This window comes from Malurus melanocephalus, unplaced genomic scaffold (genome assembly GCF_030028575.1).
Source record: "Malurus melanocephalus ecotype Western Australia unplaced genomic scaffold, MMel_1.1 scaffold_16, whole genome shotgun sequence".
NCBI lineage: Eukaryota > Metazoa > Chordata > Aves > Passeriformes > Maluridae > Malurus > Malurus melanocephalus.
The window spans coordinates 4,862,764-4,887,950 of record NW_026623248.1 but is presented as its reverse complement, the minus strand read 5'-3'; the positions used below and the strand labels follow the sequence as shown (position 1 = coordinate 4,887,950).

The 25,187-nt window shown below is 44.2% G+C and overlaps 2 protein-coding genes across 2 annotated transcripts in view; one reads left to right on the top strand and one right to left on the bottom strand.

The window, feature by feature from the left end:
• Positions 1-12: 12 nt before the first annotated feature.
• CYREN (cell cycle regulator of NHEJ) overlaps positions 13-25,187 on the bottom strand; it is a 56,450-nt gene continuing 31,275 nt past the window's right edge. Inside the window, exon 2 of the transcript XR_008966621.1 lies at positions 13-2,158. The gene's annotated coding sequence lies outside the window, so the exon portion shown is untranslated. The remainder of the gene's footprint in view (positions 2,159-25,187) is intronic.
• PDE6H (phosphodiesterase 6H) lies at positions 16,519-18,339 on the top strand. The gene is made up of 3 exons (XM_057386284.1): positions 16,519-16,700; positions 16,962-17,002; positions 17,853-18,339. Exons 1-3 carry the CDS (start codon positions 16,561-16,563, stop codon positions 17,927-17,929), a joined length of 258 nt encoding a protein of 85 aa, XP_057242267.1. The 5' UTR covers positions 16,519-16,560; the 3' UTR covers positions 17,930-18,339.

Below are 25,187 nucleotides of genomic sequence, written 5' to 3'. Positions count from 1 at the left end.
AAAAAAAAAAAAAAAAAAAGAGGAGCCGCGGCAGCAGCAGCCCACCCGCAGAGGAAGCCCTGCGCGGCCCCGCATGCTGCGGCGCTCCACCGCCTGCCCCGCTTTGTCTGCGCTCCCGCCCGCCCGGCGCCGCGCTGCGCTCTTTTTGCACAGAGGTGCACAGGGCTTTGTCTGCGAAGCGGAGCCCGGCCACGGGCGCGGGAGTGCTCGCCGTGCGCGGCTTCGGGCTCTCGGGGMGGGCTGCTGTGCCTGGGAGCCAAGGGGGTAATGGCTTTGTTTTTCTCCCCGGGCTTTTATTTTGTTTTATTTTTTTGATGTAATTAAGGTCGGTGTCAAAAAGTGTCGCTGAAATGTACCGATTAAAATATCCGAGAATCAGGTTGTGTATTCCTGCATACGTGGGAAGGGGTATTGCAAATGGAGGTCGTTATGAACCTCATTTTTCCTGCTACCTGCTGCACTTAATRAGCTTATTGTTTCCAACTCCTAGCCGTTCTCACACAAGCAGTTTCAAAAATCAGCTACCTCTGGAAGAACAAGCTCTCGTTTCTCATGGTTGCTTAAATTATCTGAAAGATGTTACACAGCTTCCTTTCTGAAATACCAGCAGATTTCCTCTTTCTTTACCACTCATGGAGTGCCCATTTAGTTCATCAGTCACAAATCCTTCACGTACACAGTCCTCAGTGCACAACAAATTAGATCATTGGTTTGCAAGCAACATATCTGGACCTGCAACAACTGATAGGCTGCTCTTATGCATTTACAGAAGCAAAATAAGCAAAGCATATTTATTGCCAGTGGGCTTTAATTCACAGGCCCGGATCCTCACGTCCATTAAAAAAACTTTATTGGATCCAAATTTTTAAAGGATGTAAACAACTGAGGAAAAGGGCTCTTCTTTAGGGATGGACAGGTCTCAGAAGAGGGAGATTGATTTTTCCAGCCRGACATTGCTTTTAGGCTATGGGTGGCACAATGATTCTTACCTCTTGTATTTCAAGGGACAAACAGAGCATGTGTCTGACACTGGATTCCCATTTATCAGGGCTAGAGCCTCAGAAACATTTTAAGCTTCCATGAATTGCTTTCACCATCAGGAAAAAATATTTTACTCTCTGCTACTCTTTTTCACTGCTACACTAACCCTCCCCTTGGGCCAGCACAAGGAAACTGACTTGAATAAAGTRCTGAGATGAGTTTAAATGGTACCAGAGAAAAAAAATATGTAAGCAAATGCCTAAGTASATACTGCTGAGTTTTCAACACAGATAGGTTTTCCCATACTTGTTCATGATGGATAAATATGGCTAAAGCTTTATGCCAGCACCAGTGGCTGAGTGGGACAAGGAGGAGGAAAGGACAAAGCAAATTCTTTCAACTACAGTGCCACTTTATGGTGGCTCATATTGTTCATGTAGGCAGTCCTGTCCAGGGGAAGCTGTGAAGAGTTGGATGTATTAACTATGGGAAGCTTTGGGGTAGGCCCTCTGTCTTGTCCATCATCTTTTTGTCTTGGTTTCTTTGCTGTCTGGACTCTCTTATTTCAGTAGGCTTCCCAGTTTATACTGGGAGACCAGAACACAGTTTCACTGGGAGGACATGTGGGTTGAGGTTACTGTTCACTCACAACTTGGTTTGAAATTGCCTTGGTTTTAGCGACTGTGTAGAGTGCAATTGTAACTAGTGTTACTGCACTCATTCCTGCTGAGAATAGTTGAGATTAGCTCAGTCTCTTTTGTGGGTTTATTTTTAGTTAAACACCAGACTGCATGTACATTGTGTAGCTATTTGCGCACTATTTCTAAACACGTGTGAGCATACATTAAGATCAGTTTATCCACAAATATGCATAAAGGTACAGGGGTGTATTGCTGTGTGCAACTAGCTGTATATGCATGTACACTCAGCCTACATGGGTTCATCTGCCTAGCATGCCGGGGGAACAGATTTTGCTCCTAGATTAGAAATTAGTCAGTATGTAATCATGGGGACATCATGTAATTGCTCTGTGCTTCATCTTCCGATTGATAAACAGTGTGAGAAGGAGCTGTAGAAGTTGGAATCACACCATGCCAAGCAGATGGGAACTTAGAAGCCAGGCATSATCCTTTGGGTCAGCATATCCAACATCCTGCTGGGGAACCACGTCACTCCTCTRCTGGAAGAAAGAAAAGGTTTGAACYACAATGGAGCAGAACATCAGTGAAAGCAAATCTCTACCACCGACTATTTCATCTCTGACAAACTGATGCCATGCCATGAAGATCATCTCTTGGCAGACAGTGTCTATCCCCAGCCAGTTCTTTCTGTGACAGAAGGAGGCAGGGACAACAGTTAAAGTGTACCTGCTTTATTGCAAAAAGCATGGTAAAATCTCAAACGTGTTCTTAGTTGAAAAACACTACTTTCCACTTAAAATTTTATGATTAGGTCTTATTTCATTTTACCCCACTGATACCAGTTGATTGTACAGTTAGAAGAATACATTAATAGGTATGATCAACTGCTAGTGTCTAAGCTTATTTCAAAAATTTTATGCAAAATTTTAAATGCATGCCCTTCATGCTTTTACTCCCCATAATCATATGTGTCTGTAGCACCTTACYGGAAACAGCAAATCTTGAGTTCTTTTAAAGCTGTAAGATTTTTAAAAATTAGGTATCATTTTTCTATTTGAATTTGGATTGCTGCCATTAGATATCCAGTATTTGTGGATTTGAGTTTTTACAGTGGTGGTACGTTGCAGCTTTGAGCTGCTAAATGTCATCTCCATCTTCTGTGGAACAGGTTGCTGCATTTGAGGAACACARCTATTTTATGACCTTTTGATGTGACTAATCCAGAAAAATTTTGCCTGTTAGAATCTCTTAGTTTCACCTACTCGTACTTTCCAAAACTAGTTTGGAGTTGAAATTTCCCAGGCTGGAAGCTTTGAAGGGAAAAATAAAGAGATTTCAGTCCAGGTAGGGAACCTGTTTTTGTAATTTTAAGAGGCTCAACAGAGCCTCCATTTTTATGCTGCTCYTATAAAGTGATTTGGAACTACTAATTTGCATTTTCACTGAACTCAGTACATAGTATTACTAACTTTGATTTCTCTCCAATGAGTAACATTGCTGAATCCTGTCACGGTTGTGAGTTTTGCCTCCTCCTCAAACTTCTTACAGTCTCCAGGAAGGTTACAGGTGACAYGCTGGAAAGACAACCTCAAGGTTCAGCAAATTCACGTCAGCAGGTGCTGCAAGGTAGGTGTCAGTTTAGGCCGTGGGTGTCCCCTAGATGGTGTCCCCAGATGGTGTCCCTCACTACAGGCAGAGATCCTCTTCCCTGCAGCGATAGGAGGAGGTAATCTGGTCCTGAGCAGTCACGAGGGGATGGGAACGGAGGAAGGTGACAGGTCAGGGAGCTCAGACACGAGACCTTTCCCTGCCACATGGGGATCATTCACTGCACCACGAGGTGCCACCCAACTCTTTGGTAATCCCAACACTGCCTTCTCTGACTCTCAGTTAAGTGGGATAAATGGGTTGATACAGCCAATGAAGCATGAATTCATCCCATCTTAATAAAACACAAGCACAAATTGCCCCAGGACTGGCTTTAAAAGTCAGCATCCTAAGGTTGATCTGGTTGTGCCTAGGAGAGGAGAGGTGGTGCCTGTTTTCTACTTACTTGATGCTACTCACCCGTTCTGAAGTGCTGCAAAGGGATGTGCAGCCTTGGGGTGGGAAGGGAAGGAAGAAATGGAGGCTAGATAAAATGCCAGGTAAGGGAGACAGTGTTCAGCATGGAGAGCAAGGASAGAGAAGGCACTTTGAGGGGCTGACACAGAGACCCTGGTAACTCAGTTCCCAACCCCAAATCACGTGGGAATCCCTTCAAACCACCCAGCTACCAGACTTGAGGGATTTCAACTGGATGAAGAACTGACCCCTAAAAACATGACTCTGTTCCACCTCTCCTGCTCTTCCAGAAGTGATTTTTTTGAAAGATGGAGAGATTGAAGATTTAATACTTGTCTAAGCAGCTTTCAAGCTTGTTAAAGTGCTAATCCCATAACCCCCATCACAAGCCTGAAAGTGTGCAAAGACTTCACATGTCACTTCTGGATGACTCATATCCCCTGGGGGAGCAAGGGAAGCAGGAAGACACAGGAAGGAAAAGTATTTGGTTGGGGGTGTGAGGGTAGGGGCAAMTCAGAGCCAGTTTCCTCCAGAGGCYAGCCTGAGAAAGGCTGAGGGTGGACAGAGCAGCTCAGTGAAGGAGAGAGAAGGAGTGCTGAGTGGATGGGAGGGAAGGAGGGGACAGGACTTGATGAAGGGAAGACAATCCCTGTCATCAGGGAGCAGGGGTGTCTTCTCTGCATCCCCTGGACTCCAGAGCCTGGCATGGAGGAAAACAGCTTTTGCTCTCCATCCCTCACTAGAYGCCGTGGCAGAAGTCAGTGTTCTGCAGGGGAAGGTGTCCTAGAGAAGTCACCCAGCAGAGCTGGATTTAAAAGAGGACTGGATTATTTTAGGACCTCTCAGAAAACAGGTGGTTATGTAAGGCCAAATCTCAGCAAGTGTAATCAAATCTCAGTTCTAAGCTGATCACCAGGCAGGGTGTTAGGAGGTATTTACTCAARCATTCCTCCCTGTGTGGTGACTTTCCTCTGAAACAACCAGAACTGAAGCTGGAACTAAATTAGGAAAGCTGTGGCATCCTCTCCTCCTCTGCTGACCTTGGGAAATCTCCCTTGCCAGCTGCACCCTGACATTCCTCTGCTAAACACTGCCCTCAACAAAGGAACTTGATTTTATACTGGAATTTATGGCTTCTTGTCAGGTTGTGTCCAGTCTCTGGCTACCTCTTAGGTGCCTTATGTACCTCAGTGTTTTGCCTGTWGCTCAGGGCAGGCTGCTTGCAGCTATATAAGCTATCTCTGAAGCCATGAGACAATAATTACCAGCAACATTTTTTCCTTTATTGCACTTGTGCTGTTCCCATATTATTGGTCTCACAGCCCTGCCTCCATCAACCCCCACAGCGTTATTATGGTGGATTCTCATGGAAGAATTGGTGTGAGAATTGCTCTTCCTCCCACTCCTTCTTTTTCTCTTGTATTGTAGACTTCAGTATATAAAGGAGGAAAACAAATGTGGTGCTCMACAAAAGAGCCAACGGCTATTTAAATTCTTGGTAAATATTATCCAATATTATATATTCACAGAAGACTAACAAGCAATGAATGTGCAGCATTTGCATGATGAGCGTTCTCCTCCCAAATCTAATAGAAACACAACCAGAAATAACCCATAGGAGGTTAAGTGGCTCTTGATGAAGAGCATATCATGCTAAGGGGAATCGTGGCAGAGAAATCATCATACTGGCCATTTTCACTGTTATCACCTGCAGCATTGGAGAGAGCCCTCAGAGGAGAATATTCCTCTGGGATGCCATCATTGCCCTTCACAGCTTGCTAGTGGGGGAAAAGTCCCCTTTTTCTCTGTCTCCTTTTCCTTTATTTTCCTTTTCAATCTAGAAATAACTTTCAGCATTACAGCCAAAGTGTGCCATCAGCTGTCAGTGTGCCACAAATAAATCTTCATGTGTACAAAACTGTCAGAGCATCCTTTGTGCAACATGTACATGCCCCACATGCAGTGATGATGCTAAATGATTCACTTAGTCTAGGGTGTGTGTATGATACTTGACTGGACCAGGAAGCAAATTGCAGTTCCAGGTTATTGGAATAGAAATATCCATAGTGGCCTCCCAGTAAGAAGCACTTTGTAGAGGTGGGTATACCTCCAGTGGAAAACAAGAGTGTAGAAGATCTAAAGTTTTTTGGTTTTTTTTTTTTAAAGGGTTGGAATCTGACAGTGAAAAGCCATTCAAAACAAAAACAAATAAGCAAACAACCAAACACTACAACATTAAGCTTGACACATGTGCAAGATCCTGATGGGACAACAGATGGCTTAGTACTAGTTGTACACTAGTAGTAGCCCTAAGCAATGAAAGGAGAAAATAATTTTTTTTAATTGATTCAGATTTTCATCCCCTAGCTTTTCCCCTTACACAATAATTTCCACCAGGGATCTGCTATCAAATGGCAGCTYGAGCATTTAGCATCCATGTGTCTGGGAGTTGAGCAGCAACCCAAGAGACCAAGATAATGGAGCAGGAAGAGCTGCCTCCTCTGCCCATTAGTCAAATGTTCCCAAGGAGAGTGTGAGATGCTCCCCAGAAGCAATCATTTCTTTCTGAAAGCCTCAACTGTTACGTGAAAAAAATCATAATAATTATGGCAAAAGGCTGAACTGAACGCAATTGCACAGTGGTGCTTTTATGTGGTAGGAGGAGGAAGGAAGAATATGTCTGTTGCAYGGTGTGAAAGCCATGGGAAGAGATGTGCCCCCTTAAAAAGAAGAAAGAAACATTTTACCAAAATGTTTAGAAGAGCCTGCCTTTATTCGGCTGCTGGTTGCCAAGGAGAAAAAATCGATCATTAAAAAAAAAAAAAAAAATGAACAAGATGAGAAAAGGAGCTGTCAGGGAAGGCGACATCTGGAGCTGAGTTGTGTACAGTTTCTTCTTCTTAGCCCAGTGACATTGAATCATTTGCTTTACTGTTTTAAACTGAAAAAAAGCTCTGGAACTATCTGATTTCTGTTTACATAAAAACACAGTCTTTTTTACAAGGCAGTATTGCTTCTCTGTTTAGTTCAATGTATGATCATTTTAGAGAGTGCTAGTGTACCATTTAATCACTGTTCACAGGTACGTGGCATGCAGAAGGAATCAATTATGAGAACAGAAAAATCTGCATAAGACCCTTGAGACAATACTGTGGAAACTGTGTGATTCAGGTACATTTTTAAGAGCAACCACAAGTTCTGATTTATGGCAGTCACATAGATAACCAGATTAACTACCTGGGTTTAATAAAAAAGGGGAAAATGTAAAGTTTTGGTTTAGCATGTTAATGTTSTGCATGCTCTGTGAATGTCATCCAGGAGAAAATTAATCTTATAAATGTAAAAGCAGATATTTTAATTGTGGGCAGAGTGAAAACAAGAAAGAAAGAATCTGTTTTAAAGCCATCTAACAAACTCAGTCCTATTGTGTCATTAACAGCAGCCTGGATGCAGACATTAAGCAAAATTGTTGCACAGAAAGGATGCTCACTAATGATACTGCTTTCTCATGGGACAACTTTGCAATGGGGATACTCTCAAACAATGAATCACAAAGCAGTTAGAAATGACTGAGCTTTTTGTGCTGCATGGCTAAGAATGTTATTCCCCACAGCTGATTCCTGCATGGCTGAGTTCACATGCAGATCTGTGAACTTTCTCTCCATCATCTCTTCTATATTTACAAAGAAGAATGATAACAATGTAATTCTCTCTTTTGAGTTCTGATGGTGAATATCTTTTAAAGAAAAAGAGAAAGAGAAAGAAAAAGAGAGTGAGGGTTCTTTTTGGTTTTCTTTTTATTTATGCCAATCAGGGAAAAATTTCTGTAAGCTACTAAAGTCATGCTAATATAGCAGCCTTGTGAATGTGAGATGCTAAGACTTGGTTATCTGTTCCAAGAAGGGCCAGACTCACTACTCAGAAGAAAGTATTACTCTCTGGTAACTAATGAAGTGTAGGACAKACTACATGATTTTGTATCATCTGCTATAAAAAGCCCCGGAATGTCCTAGAGCATTTGTGCCTGGAAGCCTGGGGCCTGTAATGATGTTCTGACATGCACAAGTAGAGCACCCTTCACTGAATGAGAAAAGCAGGGACTTCATTTTCCCTGGACAAGCCTTGGCAATGGCCATTTGGCTTGAGGGTTTAGTCATGTCCCCAATGCCTAGTTTGTAGCACAGACAGGGCCATTGCTGCTAGTTCAGCAAAACCTTGTGCCTTGATTTCTATTTCCTCTAATGACCCTTTTCTCCAGACTGGCCATGGAAATCTCCTCTAGAGATTTCCTGGCAGAGGAAAAATAGACCTCAGCCTCTTTAATCTYTGCCCCATTGCCAGAGAAGCCTCCAGGGCATGAGTGGAAATTAATWTCAAGATCAGGCTCTTCTGCAAGCTGAGCTTGGAGTCACTGAACATAACTTTTGTATCCAGCAGCAGGCACAGATTCCCAAAGTCAGCACACCCCATTTATTGCAGGCTGTTATAGATGCTTAATCCTGACACCAAAATAACTGTGCGTGATTTCCTGAAGGAAAAACGATAAAACTCTCCATAAGCATGCCTTCTTCTCTGCATCTTTGATGGACAGATTYGCATGCATTCAAATAACAAAATATCTGTGCCAGGCAAAGCCCAGTCCCCTGAATCTGTTTCTCTTGTTTTCACTTGCACAAATGACATGCAGCTTAGCACCAAGGCCAGCATTTCAGGAGGAGGATTACAGCATGTGAGTCTTCTTTTGCAGGCATCTTGCTGCGCTGAGTTTCTCACCAAAATGCTGTTGACATGACAACTTCACTGATCTTCCATTAGACCAATAGACAATCTCATCCTAAATCCAGATCCTACCATGGTTCTCTCACCAGGGGTCCATGGTAGGCTGCCTGTTTTCAGGAGTAAAACCAGCATTTTACTGCCTGGTTAATTCTTTGCTCACTTCCAGCTAGGTGTATCTTCGTGGCAAGTGGTAAACCTCTACAAATAAGGCACAAAGTGTCCCAAGTATGTGGCACAAGCTTGTACAGACATGTTTCAAAAGTTATTGTGGCCCACGCCGACCACAGYCCTTATCAGCTGCATCCCCGAGTCTGTGCCTCAGCTGGGATTTCCTCCCACAGTCCCATGAGCTCACTCAGCCTCTGGAAAAATCACTGTCTTGTAAACTTGTGTTTTCTTTGTCATTCAAGCGAGCTGCTATTTCTGGTATAACTACTGTTTCCATGGCTACACCAGCTCATAAATAGGGTCAGAAACCTTGGAGATGTTTTTAAGTAATTCCTTGGAATAGAATATAATCTGGCCAGAGGTGATGAAGCTCATGAGTTTTCCTTTGAGGGCACAAGGACTATACTGCGACCACTTGGACACCATGGTTTCTGGTGCAGCTCTGGTCTGGATTGAATGACAACTGTTGTGGCCAAAGAAGTTGACACTGGCTTTCCTGGGACCAGGGGAGGAAAAGCCTGGGCAGGGAGGGACAGGGATTGGGTACTCAGTCCCTGGGCAGGACTTATCATCCATCTGGTGTGGCAGCCAGGCATGAGCATGAAGCAGGTGCTTCTTGCTCTGAAAAGAAGCTGTGCACCCACATCTCTGCAAAGAAAATGCCACCCACTTTGTGAGGGGAAGAGGGAGAGAGGATGGATGGACGGAGAGAGTGGCCGGATAATCCTGGGAGATACGAAAGAACATGAGAAGTGGGGCCCCTTAGGGAGTTTCTGTCATGCTTTGTCAGTGGTAAAAAAAACATCTTCATGTGACGCCATGGAAACTTTTTCCCACAGTGCACAGTTAAAGAGAAATGAGACAGATTTCATTGTGAAAACAGGAAAACTAAGGGAGTRTTTTGAAAACAAACAGCCTGAGCATATGTACATTTTTAAGCTTCAGGAAAGAGAACTGTAGAGCTGATTTCCCCAGCAACTTTACCTACATAGGAGAAGGCAGAAGGGGAGGGGGAGCCCCTGGAAACCTGTCTGSAGCAGATGGAGGCATGGGAATGAGCAGCGGGGATGGGAGKGAGTCTGCTGCCAGCAGGCTGCACCTCTTTATAYCCACACAAGCAGGTCCCTGCCCACAAGAATCACTTCTGCTGTCAGAAGAGGATGAGTGCAATCAATCTCCAGGCATTTGTATACAAGCTCTAGTCATCACAGGGAAGAGAGGATGCCAACAYGATGCTGCCCCCGTCCTCTTTCCTGTGCCCAGAAATTACTGTGCAAGCCTCTGAAAGCTGTGTGATTGTCTTAAATGYGTGGGAATGTGTGTTTGCTCCTTCTCTGCTAGATTGAAAGCCCCTCAGCTGATTCACTTCCCAGCTTCTCAGTGCCCACGCAAGGGCTAGGACCTTATTGATTTTCTTAATGTAAGCTAAGAGTCTCACTGAAGAATTTATCTTGCCTTGCTGCAGGCATCTGAAAGGTCAGAGGCCTCAGTTATTGGACTCTTGCTCAGCACCAGCACAGTGCTGGACTGGTGTCCACTGCCAGGGTCTGTCACATCAGTGAGAGACTGTCCCTTCTTGGTCACATACAGTCACACCCCTGGCTGGCATGGCTGCTCCAAAATCCCCTCCTCCAACCTCACCCAAAGACAAATCCCCTCCATCTTAAACAAGCCCACACTTTTGTTTCCTTCTGCCTCTCTGTTGCTCTGATGCTCCTCCATTCTCTGGGACTATTTTCGGTCCTGCCAGCCCTGGTCTCCTGTTGTGAGGTGGATGGTCAGCAAGGGTATGTGCAAGGTGGTTCACCAGAGCCAAGAGCCCCTGAGGATGGTTAACCTTGTGGTTATACCTCAAGCCAGACTGTTACAGGCCATGACTGAGGCACTGCTGCAGCTGAGGATGATCTTCCAGCACCTTTTTGAAGGACTCTGGACATTCTCTTTTCATGCTGAGACTCCACCAACTCTTCCCACACCTCTGACTCTGATCTTTCAGTTACAAAAGGCTGTTGAAACACATTGGAGATAACAAGGACTTGATAAAACAGTATGCATTACCATGCATGGAGTTTTGTTGGGTTGGAGTATGGGCTGCAAGAGGCCCTCACAGCAGCAATGCTACTGGTACCCAGATGTAACCAAGCTRTTACCCTCAGCACATCACCTTGGGTCTCAGGAGTGACTGGCTGGCCACCCATGTGTAGCATAAAGGCTCCCCATTCTCCCCYTGCGTCCCCATGTGCTTCACTAGGACCCTGGCAGCATCTCAGCAGCAGWCCCTATGACTCCCTTGAGTGGACTCAGCCCCGTTGACAAAGGTCTAACTGCGTGCATCGCTCTRTAAGGTGTGTCTTCATCCCTGCAGCACCTCTGAGTTCTTGGAAACCCCTCTAGGCATTCACCAGCACAGCAGAGGGATAGGGAATCCTCTCTTCCCTCACATGTGTAGACCTGTGTGTTCCCAAGAAGCAGCATCRCTCAAAGGGCAGGTTACTTTTTTATTTCTTTTTTCTTCTCCAGAGATTCCTCCCCAGAAGCTCCAGAGAAGCCACAATCTTCTTGCAGAAAGGGGCACATCACCCTCAGGAGCGAGCTGAGGCTCTGCTGCTCCTCCAGACCTTGCTGGAGCTGTGCCTGCACAATTCATGTGTCACAGTCCTCCCCTCACGTACAGGCCCGCCCACGACTGGTGCCCTGATGTCACCTGGTGGCAGGGTATATCTGGAGGACAAAGGACACCTCGAGACTCTTTCTACGCAGGCTGGAGGACGGGAGTTGAATGATTTGCAAGAGGAGCCCTTGGCACTGTAAGTGTTCCCCAAGAGCTCAAAGGAGTAGCAAGGGGGGGCAGGGGGATGAAAAAGGAACTGGTTGCAAAACCCAGGGGAGAGAAAAATCCAGGTAAAACTCCATGGGGGAGAATTGTGGATATTTCTGCTTAGAGGGCATGAATGGGTCCAGTAGSTAGGAGAAGGAGCTATGATTCTCGYGTGGTTGTTTTCTGTTTCCTCTGACATTAGGGCAGGTGCTGCAGCAGTGGCTGCTCTCAAAGCTGTATGAGCAGGGGCCACTCAATTCCTCGTGCTGGGTACCCCTCAGTTGGGCTCCTGGAACTTCCTTGGCTTGTCCTCAGCTGGCTGAGCCTGGSTTTGACCAGCACTGGGGGGCTCCAGAGGAGCAGCTGGGATGGGCAGCTGGGATRGGTTTCCTGCCCCAGTGCCCAGCCACACATGTAGGGAGTTTATAATGTGATGCTGTACCTCTGCTGCTAATGAATCCCTTCTTTCAACTGGGATAWTTTTTTTTAATGACCCCCATTTGGRAATATAGTTSTACTGGAAATGAGTTTCTGTCTTTTAGAGTGCATTCTCTTTCACGTGTTCTTGGTYTTATAACTGCTGCTAGAATGAAGGATTTGAAATCCTGTGTAAGATACAGGAGCAGAAAGGGCTGAGCCTGCATGCACTCTTTGCCATCTCTATGATTAGCCACCTCAAGCAATTGCGACTGAAGCGATGAGACTCCTCAAAGGCACTGGGTTCAAAACTCCCTGATGAACCCTGAAAGGATGATGCTAGTGGCTCTCACGAGGCCAAAATCTGCACGGAGCCTGTAAATGTGAAAACAAGGATATTTCCTCCTGGTTTCTGTGTATTTGYAGAAGAGTTTCTGCATGGAGGGCCACAGTTTATGGAGGTTCTGTGTCTGACACCCCTGGAGCAGCATAACAATTGCTCATGGAGGAATCTGTTTTTATGAAAGTTGTGAACAGGGGAAGATGAGTCCCTACACCAAAACGGGCTGAAGAAGATCGAGTGAGGCATCTACATCATCTGCCAGAGACATTTTCCACAGAGCATCAGAGATTAAGGATGGGGCAGATTAAAGAGTCAGCATTTGTCAGTAGCATTCAAGCCACTTTGGATTTAAAGGAAACTAAAAGAAGGATGATTAATCTGGCCAACAACCCAGAGGTGGGATTTCTGACGCAACAGTGATAAGCTCATTAATGCGTATTAGGTATAATTAGCATTCACATGCAGGCAAAGCTCTTACCTAAGAATTAAGCCCTGGACGGAGCAGAAGTGCTGTCAGGGGCAATTAGGTAACACCTCATCAGAGGAGGGAGCAGAGGAAGTGCATGGCAGAGGATCTAAAGCCTCAACAGTCTTTGCTCCACAGCCATCAGCTCTTGCCCAGGAGCTGCGTGCTGCTTCTGGCTCAAGCAAAAGAGCTCTGGCAGYCCAGAAAGCACTGGGAGGAGGCAGCATAGCACCTGCAGAGATCTAAAGGAGACTCAAAACTGTCAAGCCACCTGTTTGATCTGGTACCAAGGACTATCCAAGTAACCAAGTACGGTAAGACAAAAGSCTGTGAAATTCCCATGGGAGGAAGCTGACATTTCTTTTGTATCCGTGATCCTGGAGTGCTTGTCTGGCTGTGTGTACAGGCAGTTTGTTCCCAAGGTGTGGGAACTGGGGCAGATTCCATGCTGTGGGGCAGGGCCCACTCCAGCATGAATGAAGAAATCTTTGTAATGATGGCGAGTCCCCCCAGCTCCGTGGGGGGAGGGCAGCTGGATTCCTGCTGCAAGATGGAAGTTGTTATATGGAATTAAGGTTGCTTTCCAGCCTCTGTCCTTTTTTTTGGGATKAATGGAGAGAAGAAGTAGAGGGAGGTCAGTAAGAGAGAAGTTAGAATTGTCCCTCATCTTAGAAGGGACAATTGTCCCCTAATCAAAAGTTTCATTGAGTGCTCTTTATTGAATTCATGCAGGTGAGAGACGATGAGGTGTGATTTGGGCAGATGCTTTTTCCTACCAAATCCTGGTTTACTGAATACCTGGTAGATGGATATAAGTACTTCAGATTGGGGGAAAAAGAAACTTCAAGGGCTGAATCTTCCCATTAGCTATTTCTCTATTGAGTGAAGGTCAGGGACAAGGAGTGGATTCAAGGACTGAAGAAGTTTTGACCCTCAAAGACATACTTATGATTAAGGTAACTTGCCAGTAGACAAGAGAGGTTATTGAAGCAGGGCAGGAATTCAGTCAGAGATGGAGCTTAAATGCATCTTTCAAGTTTTGGATGTCAGTCTTAAGGGATGGAAATCTATTAGCTGGTTTGTTTTTTCTGTTGTACTTGGGAGTAGCCTTTGAGAGGGGTGCAAGTGACTCGGATGTTAGACTAATATGSTGCTTAAAAGTGGATGTGTGTCCCCTGTAGTTCCAGAGTGGGGGTGTAGCACTGAGACAGACAATCTACTGATAAATTGCACCGGAGACAGAGGCATAGTAACAGATTTCTGCACCTTAGCAGACACGTTATTGAGCAGCTTTGTGATGCAAAGCATTTTGTTGTAGGGCAGTATAGTCGGAATTCCTCCCATCCTGAGAAACAGGGGGGCACCAAATTCTGTCTTTGTTTTGGAGACAAAATGCCTTCATCTCTCAGTTAGGCCCTAAAAAGCCTTGAGTTAAAAGATTTCATCTCTCCTTCTAGCAGTGCAGTCCAGGTCATACCTATCACTGCACTTCCATTCTCRTTCTGTAAAAGAAGAAGGTGACAGTGTTTGCCTGTTCTGCCACCACGCTGTGAGGAAAAAAAAAAAGCTGTAAATACTGGGCAACTGTTCAGGCGCTGCAGAGATGGCAGCCAAATAAGTAACTTCCACGGTTTGAGCTGATCCCTGTGTTTGTGGGCACAGTGTGTGCTTAGGAAGCGTTGTGTTACACGCGGGGGAATAGCATCTGTGCATACTTCAGCTTCAGACACAACCATCTGCTGCTCCATTTGGGGCTGCTGGAACCTGTCCAGTCCCCTGCTTGGGATTTTACAGCTGAGACAGAAGCCTGACCACAAGCAACAGAAGAACAAGCCTGCCTCTAGGTGCTGTCATTTGGAACCATCCTACTGCYACCACAGATGGAATGATGTCCTGGGTGAAGCATTTCCAGACTGCTACAGATACAGAAATATGGCTCTTCACCTTGCATTCATGGGGAAGTGACACAGGATTGCTCAGATGATCTTTCTCCTTGTATCTCAGGATTTGCTTCCCAGCACTCTGGCTTTTTAGGACAAGGAAATGAACTCCCTTTAGGCTAAGGAAAAAAATCTTTGATGGCATTTATAGTTCTGAGATTAAAAGTCCACAGTGTCACTACAGGTGATGTTAGGGATTAAGCCAGAGTACTATGGCGACCTAATGAGATTAGGCTTTAGAACCAAATGCTGAAGTTAATTCTGTTAGGAAAATTAATCCACAAGCACCAGAGGTTTATGTCCAAAAAGGAGACAGAGGAGTCCCGCAACTTTATTCATGAATAAAGGGAGAGGTCATGGGCATTTCCCATGGGGTCTCTCAAATTCAAAGAGGATGCAGCCTCTTTTTATCCCAATTTCCCGGCCTCAATCCCCTCTCTCTTTCCCCATTGGCTGAGGTACTTGAAAGTTACAGGCTCCCCGAAACACCTGATGAAACCCCCCTTCTATCATACATTGCCCCCTTTCAATATACATCTCTGTGTCTCTGCTCAGGTAGTCTATTAACATAGTCTGGGATAAGCCAATCAGTAGAATTCCTATGCAAATCCTTCCTATTGTATCTTTCTATCTCCCAATATCAGCCTTATCTCACCCCAGAGTCAGAGTCTGTTTGTAAAGACACTCCCTTCTCATTCCTTTCAATTCCATCAGTGATTACATCAGCCTGGATGCACAGGGATGAACACCTGGAGATAGGACTTATGTAACAGTTATGGGGAAGAACGTGACTTCAAGGAATAGGGAAAAAGGTTGCATTTATTTTTATCCATAAATGCACTTGTTCTGACCATTCTAATATACGAATTAGCACAAAATTTAATGAAGGACTGGAAGCTTCCCTTTGGGCACTGGTGAGAGTTATTGCTGTCCTCTCTGGGAAGGAAGCAAAYGGCTCAGAGTGCWGCAGTTTTGCCCTCTAAGACAGGASACATGCCTCCCAAACAGAAATTGCTCCCTGATAACWATTTAGTCCCTGTGAAGTGGAGTTTGGCTTATGTATCATGTGGTGAAGAGGGGTCAGCATGTGTAAAATAAGGCTCAAAAATATCAAAATGGACACATCCTGGGGAAAGTTACAGGCTTTACTCTTTTAAATTCTGAGAAATTTGTGAAATTAACTTCTGCCTAAAAGAGAGTTTCCAGTGCTTTGCCTTTCCTTTGTTTATAATCTTTCAACAATCTTGTGCTATTTCCCGTAAGTTTGGTATTGACAAACGTGGASCCCTAATTGCAGCTCCACCCAAAGGGCCCATCTAGCTCAGCATCCCATGTTCTTCAGTGTTCAAAAGGTAATGCTTAGGCACAAGTGTGAGAATAGGTGAAGTGTGTCATGATGATTCCCAAATACAGGATATTTCTTTGAGCCATACATGTGTCTTTGTGACTCCTGAAGCAGTCACGTCGTAACCATTAAGTAAAAACTTCATCAATGCTATTCCAAGGCTAGCTTGAAAAAAAACARCATTGGTATTAAACTTCCTATTTTACCTAAACAGTGGGGCAAGCTTYTGCAGCAACCTGTCTCCAAGAGTCCAGCTGTTTGAGACAGAAGAAGGTGTCAGTCTCCATGACTCTGCAAGGCACTGCACCATGGGGTTAAGTGTCTTTTTGGCCTTAGCTCAAGTGTCCTTTGTCTGGCATCTTAATTCTCGCATGCCAGATGAGAGGCACTGCTATGCCGCTTAACTTGTACACATTACAATCTTTCTTTATCTTTAACACTATTATCTTTAATCCTGTTGCAATTATATTTTCCATAATTCTGCCAACGGACTGCCGATAGCCAGAAAAGATAAGCAGAGTGTTGTGACAGTCCTTGCTGTTCTCTTGCAGAGAGAGGGATCTGAGAGAGGCGCGTGCCTGCCGCACACAGCCCAGCGATGAGTGAGACCCCAGCTGCCAACCTCAACACTACAGAGACTCCAACTGGTCCCGCCACACCACGCAAGGGGCCTCCCAAGTTCAAGCAGAGGCAGACAAGGCAGTTCAAGAGCAAGCCCCCCAAAAAAGGAGTAAGAGGGTAAGGGGATTTTGGAAAGAAAATAAACCATGCTAGTTGAATAGCTCCTCACTGCTAAGTTGTGCTTCTGTGATACCATCTTCCCTTGGGTGAGGAGACAGAAGGTTTTCCCCTGCCCCCTGGTACCATCAGCTCTCCAACCTGGAGCTGCTTCTCTTCTGCTCCCACAGTTCTTCTTCCTTGGGTGGTGGTTTAGGACATCTCCCATCTTTCCTTGCTGCTGGCCCAAACTCACTCCTTACCTGCTCTTTTCTCTCCTAGGTTTGGAGATGACATTCCAGGCATGGAGGGACTGGGCACAGGTAAGCTCTGCAGGATGTTGTTGTCATGCCCTGCTTTAGCACAACCGCTGACAAACTTCGTCATGGGAGAGGATTCCGAGGTGGCTTCTGTTTCCCTGGCCTGTCTGCAGCTCTCAGGGTCACCAGAGAAGACAAGTTCTACCTCCCCAAGCTGTCACATTTGTGTTATGGTTACATACACTACAAAAAGGAAAGGCCATTTGTGCTTGCTTCAGCTTCAGACTACTTACATYGGGCTGCAGAAGTGCTTGTTTGTTTTCTGTTCATAGTCTGGCCAAGAATTTCAGCAGCATTGAAAGAACTGCTAAATGCTAAGCTATTAATAACAAAAATCACAGAAACTAAATCCCAGATGGTTAAGGATTTGTGTTGTCATCAGAATCCTAATTTTAACAATTTTATGTACCCATCTGGGATTGAGAAACATGCATTGGATGAGCTGTAGCCAGTCAGAACCTCGTAGGTACTGATAACAAGTGAGTTACGGATTCTGAAGATTGTAGGCCAAATTATTCAGCCTCTGATTTAAAACTGCACATGTCTTTGAGGAGCTCACACTTTGGCTACAGGTAATTGATAAGAACAGGAGAAGCCACGTAACTGGAATGATTTTTACACTGGTTTGCATGGTCACTGAAGAGACTAGGAAATGCTAGCTTGCTTTTGCTCACAGAGAGAAAGTACACTGATCTGGTTTGGTCTGGTTTGAAATGCTCATCTGCCCATTTAACCTTCAAGTGGAGTCTCATTCTTGTTAATATTTCCTGAGTAAATCAACCTTTCCATTAATAAAAAATAAATTTGAGGATGCACTGACAAGAACCCATTTCTCATTTTCTCWCTTCTGCAGATATCACAGTGATTTGCCCATGGGAAGCTTTCAGCCACCTGGAACTGCACGAGCTGGCCCAGTTTGGGATCATCTAAGGTGTCAGCATCTCTACTGGTGTCACCTGGTGACTCCACAGATSCCAGCATGGTCTTCACCACCTTTGAAGCTTATTTTTGGCCCTTGCATCCACTTGCTAATGGGCAGGGTGGTTTCGTAAGAGCTAGTTATGAGATACTTTGCAGATTAATTTGGCAAAGTTATTTGGGACCCTGAGCAGACCCCATGCTTCATGTGATGAAACTACAGGAAAATGTCTTAATGCCTCCCTGCACCATGTTCTTTCTTCTCTCACTGTCACAGATCTGCAATGTTAATGGTGATACAGGGAGGCTGTATTTTTCCCTGATTAGCTGAGATACTGTGTGCATGTATGTCCAGAYCTAATTAGATCAGCCCATTTTCTTCCTTCCCTCCCTAACAGCTTTCTATGTAGAATTTCCATATCTAGGCATGCCTGTTATTTGGGCTACCAATCATTTGCTCAGAGTACATCTGTAGAAAACAGCATTAGAGTCACCATTCCAGACATTAGGCTGTTTTCCAYAGGCAATCCTTCCCCAGGCGCTCACCATAAGGAATGTCCTGCTAAGATTTACCTCATCGGCAAACGGGGGAAAGGGCTTGCAAATGCTGTCTCTGCTGTACTGCCCACAAGCTATGAACCATGAGAATCTGGCTGTTCTCATAATGTTAAACGTAAACGTGTGTGTCTGAGATCAATAGCTAAGTGAATTAATCCTATTATTCATTCCTTTGTGGCTGCAATTCCAAAGAAGAAGCACTCTAAATGGCGCTGTCTCCCCTCCTTTAATGGGAAGCCCTGCATGACACTTGCACTGTCCCCAGCCCATACATATTYACATGAGACATTTGCTCCCCAGGACGTGCTCGCTGCTGATTAAGACAGAGAATCCTTACAATCTGTCACCAGACTGAGCCCGCCACATCCAGTAGAAAATGGTACTGCAGGAATTGCTCCTTCTCTGTATTTAGCATGGGACAAGTCTCCCTTCACACTGCCCTGATAAACAGGAAGGCTTTTCTCTCCTCACTCCCTGGCAATATCAAGCCCTGTAGCTTGTTTGGAGAAGCAGGCAAATGGTGTCCCCAGAGAGAAGTAAGAGCAGAGCGAGCGGGGAGGCAGGGCAAGGGTAGGATGTGTACATGCAGGCAAGCAYTTAACCCCATCGATCTGTGTCTCCTGGTCTCTGGCAGCCTGACTGCTGCCAACTGGGGAGGCACCCGCAACCACTTAAATGTTTGGGGAAGGAACCATGATTCCCTACAGCTCTGGCATCAAGGAAGGGATTTTGGCTYGTTTGGAGGCAAGGAGCAAGTTTATTGTAGCTACATAATAGTCATTAGAGGAGGTGGAATTTTTTAATCATTGCCTTTAGTTTGAGAAGCCTCATTGCATAAGAGCAGCCTCCCCCTATCTTATCTTTCCTGCWCTGAACATTTTCATGGGAGCAAGGAGTGATTGTGGAGAGGAGAGCAAATCCTGCCTAAACGATTGATCCCCACGCATAAAGTATTGCTATAAATCCATGGCGGTGCTATAGTTATCCGCTACTGTTATTCCAGAAATAAAAGCTAGCAGTTTTCAGTTAAAATATAGCCTGAGCACCAAAAGCTAAAGRAAATTAATTCCTGTTGGCAGTCCAGAGTACAGCTTTTTTTTTTGTTCAGCACTCCTTCCATTAGACACAGCAGTAAACCACAGAGTGGTTCAGAACCGCAGCACTATCACAGCGCAGAAGTCGTGTACCATTTAGCTAATTGCAGCCCACAGCTATTTCCTTGGGCAGAGGCAGTCTGTCCTTTCCACTCACTTCCAATTTCTCCTGCCTTTCTCACCTTTTATTGCTTTTCTTCTTTCCCTAAGTGTTCTTTATGTAAATGTTTTATTTAGCTTTTATTACAGGGAACTGATTTCATTTTTTTTCCAGCTCATGTACTAGCCCTCTCCTTCTGCAGTCAAATGTGCATGTTCCTGTGGCAATACTCTTGTGCTTTCCCTCACATTAAACCATCCTATTACATATGATCCTAATTCCACCCTCTCAGTCTGACCTCTTCTTTCTGGGAAAAGATCCATTGGATCCAATTTTGAATCCTTCAAGCTGGCTGCCTCTATTATTATTGAGCTTTCCCTTTTCTAAGCTTTTTTTAAGCATGAGAAAAACAAAAGAAGAAAATTTTAATTACTCCTTTTGCTCCCTTTTCATTCAGGCCTTGGGAGAACAGCCCAAAGACAGTGAGAYACTTTGTCAGAAAATACTGGGGTAAAAGCAAACTTCTCGTTAGTCCAGGCACTGAGGTTTTAGCAAATCAGAAAGTCTTGGTGTAGCTCCACTTCTGATTGCCATATCCCCAGTTCCCATAAAAGAACTACTCCATTCTCCTTTCTAGAGGAGTCCAACAGGAATGCACACATAACCCAGCTCTCATGCCTGGCTGATGAGCTGTATCAGAAGATGGATGCTTTGAGTCAACACAGTTTGTTAGTTRTTTTAAAAATAATTTCTATTCATTAATAGGGATTGCATTCATTCCTTTACTTGTAAGGAATTTTGAGACTTAGAAGAAGAGTCTTAAAACATGCTCACAGTTGGTTTGTCTGAGGCTTTGWGTTTTTTTCTAATGAGCTATAATTCCTGAAACTTCCATTTTTCAGTGAGAGATAGCTATGGTGCAAGAAAGAAAATGGGTTGAAGTAGCTTGTTGAAGCACTTTAGTCTATATGCATTGTAATATGTTAATTCTCTGTTCTTTTACTACAAAAACATGTCAAAAGGAATAAAAATTAATAAAAAATGTTTTAAAAATCCTAAGAATGTAGTCTGACTTGCTTGCCAAATATACCCAGGGAAAGGCAGATGACTTAGCTTTTCCTCCTGAAATCCWTTCCTGGGGAAAGCCCTAAAAGTCACTCATGACTTCTCATTAGAGAAAAACAGCTATTTAACTCCCAACAATAGGCAATAAAGACTGACTGTGATTTCATCTGAGAAGCAGTTTTTTCCTTGAGTGATGACTGGTGTATTGTCCCAAAAGTGATGTGCATGGTTTCCTTCGGGTTTAAATCTTCTGGCCAGTTCCATCCTCTGGGACTCTGCAACTTAATGTCAGCATGTTTCTACCCTACAGCAAAAAATTGCTGCGATGTGAATGCCACTTAGTTCCTTCTCATTGCCAAGTCTGCAGGACAGAGCTGCAAACACTCATCTCCTCTAGCTTCTTGCTGTTGCTGAACTTTCTAAGTGTTCACAGGGGTTTCAAGATGGTCAAGTGCAATTGCCTTTTGGTGTTATGCTGTCAAATCTCAGCCTTAGAAATGTTTTCTTTCATGCCATCTTTGACAGTTTTTTCCTGGCAATTCATCACTGAGTGTCCAATTGGAAGTCTTTTACCTTTGAATGTTCTCCATCCTGTGAGATAGGAATATGAGTTGTCCAGGAGTCACCATTTTCCTATGGTATTAATCAGTATGGTGTAGGCTAAAAAATGCACCCTGACAATATGAGGGTGTTTTGTGGGCTATTTTTCTATTTTATAAATGGGATTTTGACAGTTAGGTAAATTAAGAGTACCCACTGCCTTTAGGTCTTCAGTATCTGATTTTCCAGAGTATTTAACATTTTATCTTGAAGTTTAAAATGCAGCTGTCATTAGTTGTGGTTGCAGCTGTAAGTACTCATTAGGGAATCTCATTCTCTCTGAGTCAGATCTCACTCAGGCTGTAAGATCCAGGGCCTCAGCTTGGAGATCTGAGGAACAAGAAGTCTGAATTTCTGAGAGCATTTATGTAATGCTCCATAAGGTGGGCAGGTTATTCCAGCCAATAGTCTGGAAAATCACACCACTTGCACTTTGATGCAAATCTAGACAGATTTGGAAAAAAAAAGAACAGAAGATTATGCAATTAAAATAAAAGATAGTATCACATGCTTATAAATGTGCTCAACTCTGGAATTTCCTCATACCAGACAGCTTAAATTTGAAACCTTATTCGCAGTCCTCATAGTGCTGTCAGGGCTGTGGAAGCTGGGATCAGCCAAATACCACACTGTTGGACACCTGCACCTCCAAAGTTTGTTCTGACAGCCCAAGGCASGGAGCATTTATGTCTCTGAGATTTTTCCACACCAACTGTGATTCACCTGGAGGGAGTGGGATGGACGAAGCCTCTGTGGTGGGGGTACATAGGAACTGAGTTCTATCTGTTGCAGCTTTCAACTTACGTTTAACATCTGCTTTCACATTTTATGTTGTTCCTCTTCTTCAAGTTTAGCACAACTGAGAATTTTGGTCATTGCTGCTCCTGCTGGGTGAAAATAATATCTTCTCTATGAAAGCTCACTGCCTCCAGGAATTTCCAAATACTTTCTTGCCKCTGGCATTTTTCTGAGGGCCTCTCACATTCCTGAGGCTGTAAATGAAGTAGCTGAGCATAGCAATCACCAGCACATACAACAGACTGTACAGACAAGGGACAGAAATAGATGAACTACGCTACCCTATGAAGAGCAGGACTTTAGATGGGGGGCACCGGGAGTGAAGAATGCATTTKGTACCCTGAGAACATGGTCATGACAGTGGACAGCACAGGAAAAGGGCACAGCAAGGAAAGATTCCTTCAAGAACATGGAGAACACAGAGAAGGAATGTGGTGAAGCCCCAGCACGCTGCCTGCCAAAGCTGTACACCGGGCTTTGCCCTGTGCTCTGTGCCCAACAGGGAGGGTACAGCAGCTGGCCAAGGAGCACTTGCAGAAATTTTGAGCCTGTTACAATACTGAAGAAAATCATCCAGTAAAGGCACAAATTATCTAAAAAGCACTGAGAAAGCTGAACTTCGTCCTTCACGAGAGACCTTCCTCTATCTGGGAGACAGTGGCTGCACTACCATCCGGGAAGAAGGAGAGCTGGGAGTTCTGGACTACCACCACAATGACCTTGTAATCATGAGTGACAGAGTAGGCAAGCAGGAATAACATCAGTGGGAAAATCCATACCTTGTGCCATTATAAGAACTCAATAATCTGTGTTTTATCTCCTTTCACCTCTGGACATGACACCAAAAGAAGCAAAGGTTCGAAATCCCAGGATCATTAAAACTCCCACCACTGTAGGCTGCTGGAATACATCTCTTGGAAGTRTGACCTATGCAGGCTTACAGGGGCTATAGAGGGGCACAGCAGGTTATGCGCAGATGGGAGGCAAGACCAATGCCTCAATCACACTGAAGTTTCTGCCCCAACAGCACCTGAGGTACAAACCCCCATTGCTTGATCAAAACACCACACTGGCTTCTCTAGGCACAAGGGAAGGCAAACTCATTTGCTCATCTCACAAGAACTATCTGGATTCAAGCCAGCTCAAATCTGTATCATCCAGACAGCTGCTGGCATGGGCATAACAATCTTGCATCTGTCTGCACCAGGGAACTGGCTGCAGGTCTGAAAGTAAGGGAAGAAAAATAACAGAATGCCAACCACATAGAAAACAAGTTGTATTAGATCTGGCTTTAGCAACTGCAGTTTTACCAGAAACATTCTCTGGGACCAAGGTCTTTCCATGTTAGGCACTTTGTGAGTACATGACTGTGAACTAATGAATTAGTTATAACCTAGGTCTCCAAGCAAGTGTGTAACTGCAGCCAGTGGATACTGAACTTCATTAATAAGGGGGAGCAGCACAGTCAGTCTTGAAAATGTCAGCACATGGCCAGGTCACGTATAGACAGCTGGGATGAGGAACACACAGATGGAGGCACCAGGAAAAGTCCTTTCAAACACAAATCTTGAGCTAGATGATGTGGTAAGCACCAGCCTCAGACAAGAGCAAAGCGAAAGCAAGTCAGCAGTTACATTGGAATGAATAATGGTCAGCAAATGAAGCAATTTTKAACTAAAGCTCCCTGTACCAAAAGAGAGCCAAAATGAGCTATAGTATGATAAATCTGAGCGGATCTTAACACCATTGCATCCCCATCCAGAAGCCTCCATTCAGTTCTGGGAATTTTGAGCACAAAAGCTGATTAACTGTTCAGCATTTTGAACCCATGGGGGATGATGGTGGGATAAAGAGTAAAYAAAAATAAAGAAAGGAGAAGTAAGGACTCTACAGGTATCAGGGAGTTGTTCCAGTGTGCACAGCCCCCTGAAATAGCCAAATGGAGTTATGATTCCCACCTGTAGGTAGCTGTACAGTATAGATAACAGAGGAGGACAAATACTAGACAGAATGAAGCAAGGAAAAACTATCTGAAAGTAACATCAAAATATTAAGTAGCTGTTACCAAGAAGTCCTAACAAATACCTTCCTTGGGAAAGCTGGCCCCTTGCCCCACGGGAACTGGGATATTTAGTGTGACTGCATTGTAGAAAGCATCCAAGAATCCCCTGCAGAGAACATCTGGTACAGAACAGGCAGGAGTGACCCCTGCAGGAGTCAGGGCAGTCACGCTGCTCCATCTCCATTGCTGTTGTCTCTCAAACTCTACATCAATGATGTATAGAAAGTCAGTTTGCTTTTTCTACGAAATTCATGTTTGGTCATTACAATATYAAAGCTAAATACATAGGAAGCTCTGTTTAGCAGCCATCTGTAAGCTTCTGATAACAAGATACAAAGTAAGATGCCAGGTTCTCAGATGCTGAAAAATAAATATGAAAAAGAYAGCAAAAAATCTAAAGCTCAGAACAAAGAACATGGAAGTACACAATACATTTTAATTTCACTTTTCAGTGAGAACTGCTTCTTTGAAAAATACAGTAAGAKTTTGGTTCCACATCCCACCGTTGGTGCCAGATTTCTCACTTGGGAAGGCACAACATGCATCTCATTGTGTGTAATGCTATGATATGTAGTATTTTTTCTTTGCTTCAGTCTGGAACCATTTCCCTGAAAGGTGCAATAAAGCTTTGAAGCTTTATCCCAGCCATGTAAACTTTTTTCATTCATTCATAGTAATGCCTAATCCCATTTTTAATCTTAATAAGCTCTTTAGTGCAATAATATCCTGTGGCATTAAGGCATACAGCTTAATTCCTTGAACTAAAGCCAGGATTCTCTTTGGAGGTTTTGCACTGACTTCCATGAGCTTTGGATCAGGTCAATCTCCAAAAAAACTCCAAYCTGCTGCAAACYAGAAAACTACCTGACCAAAAAAGCATTATGCTTTTAAATTCTCTTAACAATATATTTTCTGTATACATAAAATCTGCATTCATAAGAATTTAAGAACTTCAAGCAACATTTAACTGGAATAATTAGCTACCCTGATCCA